This window comes from Rhea americana, unplaced genomic scaffold (genome assembly GCF_003343005.1).
Source record: "Rhea americana isolate MKP2758 unplaced genomic scaffold, rheAme1 scaffold_351, whole genome shotgun sequence".
In the NCBI taxonomy this organism is placed as follows: domain Eukaryota; kingdom Metazoa; phylum Chordata; class Aves; order Rheiformes; family Rheidae; genus Rhea; species Rhea americana.
Window position 1 is genome coordinate 1 of NW_028186481.1, and position 1,637 is coordinate 1,637.

Below are 1,637 nucleotides of genomic sequence, written 5' to 3' on the forward strand. Positions count from 1 at the left end.
GGCAGCGGTGCCCCGCCGCCGGCGCGGCCGGGGCTGACGGCCGGCGCTGCCCCCCCCTCCTCCCCAGGGCGACCTGAAGGGATACCTGCGGAGCTGCCGGGGGGCCGAGTCCATGGCGCCGGACCCCCTGACCCTGCAGCGGATGGCGTGCGAGGTGGCCTGCGGCGTGCTGCACCTGCACAGGAACAACTACATTCACAGGTACGCCGGCCCCGCCGGCCGCGCGGCGCCCCGCCGCCCCAGCCCGCCGGGGCTCCTGCTCCGCCGCCTGCTCCTCCTGCCCAACAATATCCTGGTGCTGAGTGAGTTGCACACGGAGACTCCAGCATCAGTGATTTTGTTGAGGAGGGGGCGCGCTGCCGCCGGATCTTCCCCACCGCTGACGGGTCGCTGCTGGGCACCTGGGGGTCCAGCCCCATGGCTCGGGGGTCCTTGGTGTGCCAGAGCGGGGGTTTCCCGTGGGCGTCCCCGCCCCGGGGTCGCCTTCCTGAGCCTGCTGGCGCGGGAGCTGTCAGCCCGCGCGCGCCGCGGGCTCCCCGTCCGYGCGGGCCGCTGCAGGGTGCACGGCCTCTGCGCGGGCGCCCGGCCCGGCCCGCGGCCCAGCTGCACCGTTAGGAAATGCCAGGGCTTAATGTTGCCCAGGCAACCTCCGTTCTGCTTGGCTCAGCGCGCGACGGATGGAGAGAGGGACGCGGCGCAGCTGGAGCGCCGCGCAGGAATTCCTGCTGTGCATTTGGTGGCTGGTTATCGGCACGCCCCGCGTTAGGCAGCGGGGCCGCTCGTCCCACGCCGGCGGCTGCGCCGAGCCCTCGCCCGCGAGCCGCCGGCTCTTCCCCGCTGCTGGGGCTGCTGGCGTCCCCGCGCGCCGGGCCCCCTGCCCCGCGGGCGGCGGGTCCCCGCGACGCGGTGTCTCCCTCCCCGGCAGCGACCTGGCTCTGCGGAACTGCCTGCTCACCGCCGACCTGACCGTCAAGATCGGGGACTACGGGCTCTCGCACTGCAAGTACAAAGTAAGGCTGCTCGGGGTGCGGGGGGCGCGGAGTGGGACCTCGCGGCAGCGCCCGGCCGGCTCCTGCCAGGGCTGTGCCTGGGGCTGGGTGCGGGGAGACTCGGGCCACGGAGCCGCCCCCCTCCCCAGACACACACACACTGCCCAGAGCCGTGCACATGCACACGCTCGAGCACTCACGCGTGGGGCGCGGCACAGAGCTGTGCACATAGGCACACACGCACACACGTGCATATGGCACCACACAGCCCCGCACACACGCTGCACGCAGCTGTGCACGTATGCATGCACAGATACAGCATTGCACAGAGCTCTGCACACGCTCCAAGACTGCACAGTTGTGCAYGTATGCATGCATGCGTGTGGCGCTGCACGGAGCCCTGTGCGCGCTCGCACACACCGCACGCGGCTGTGCATCTGTGCACGCAGAGATGCGGCACGGTACAGAGCCCTGTGTGTGCACACGCACACGCCCTGCACAACGCTGCACACGCACTGCACAGAGCTGAGCATGCGTGCACACACCCACGCACCCCTCCTTCCCTTCCCAGCCCGGCAGTGCCGGGCAGCCCTCCAGGCACGGGCTTTGCCCGGGCGCCGGCCGGGTCCTGCCCCAAAGACCAACCCC

At 71.9% G+C, this 1,637-nt stretch overlaps 1 protein-coding gene across 1 annotated transcript in view; it reads left to right on the forward strand.

The window, feature by feature from the left end:
• Positions 1 to 67: 67 nt before the first annotated feature.
• Positions 68 to 1,637, forward strand: part of AATK (apoptosis associated tyrosine kinase) — a gene marked incomplete at both ends in the record, with an annotated part of 3,359 nt that continues 1,789 nt past the window's right edge. The window contains 2 exons of the mRNA XM_085311906.1: positions 68 to 201; positions 926 to 1,010. Coding sequence (XP_085168032.1) covers positions 68 to 201; positions 926 to 1,010 — 219 coding nt within the window. The remainder of the gene's footprint in view (positions 202 to 925; positions 1,011 to 1,637) is intronic.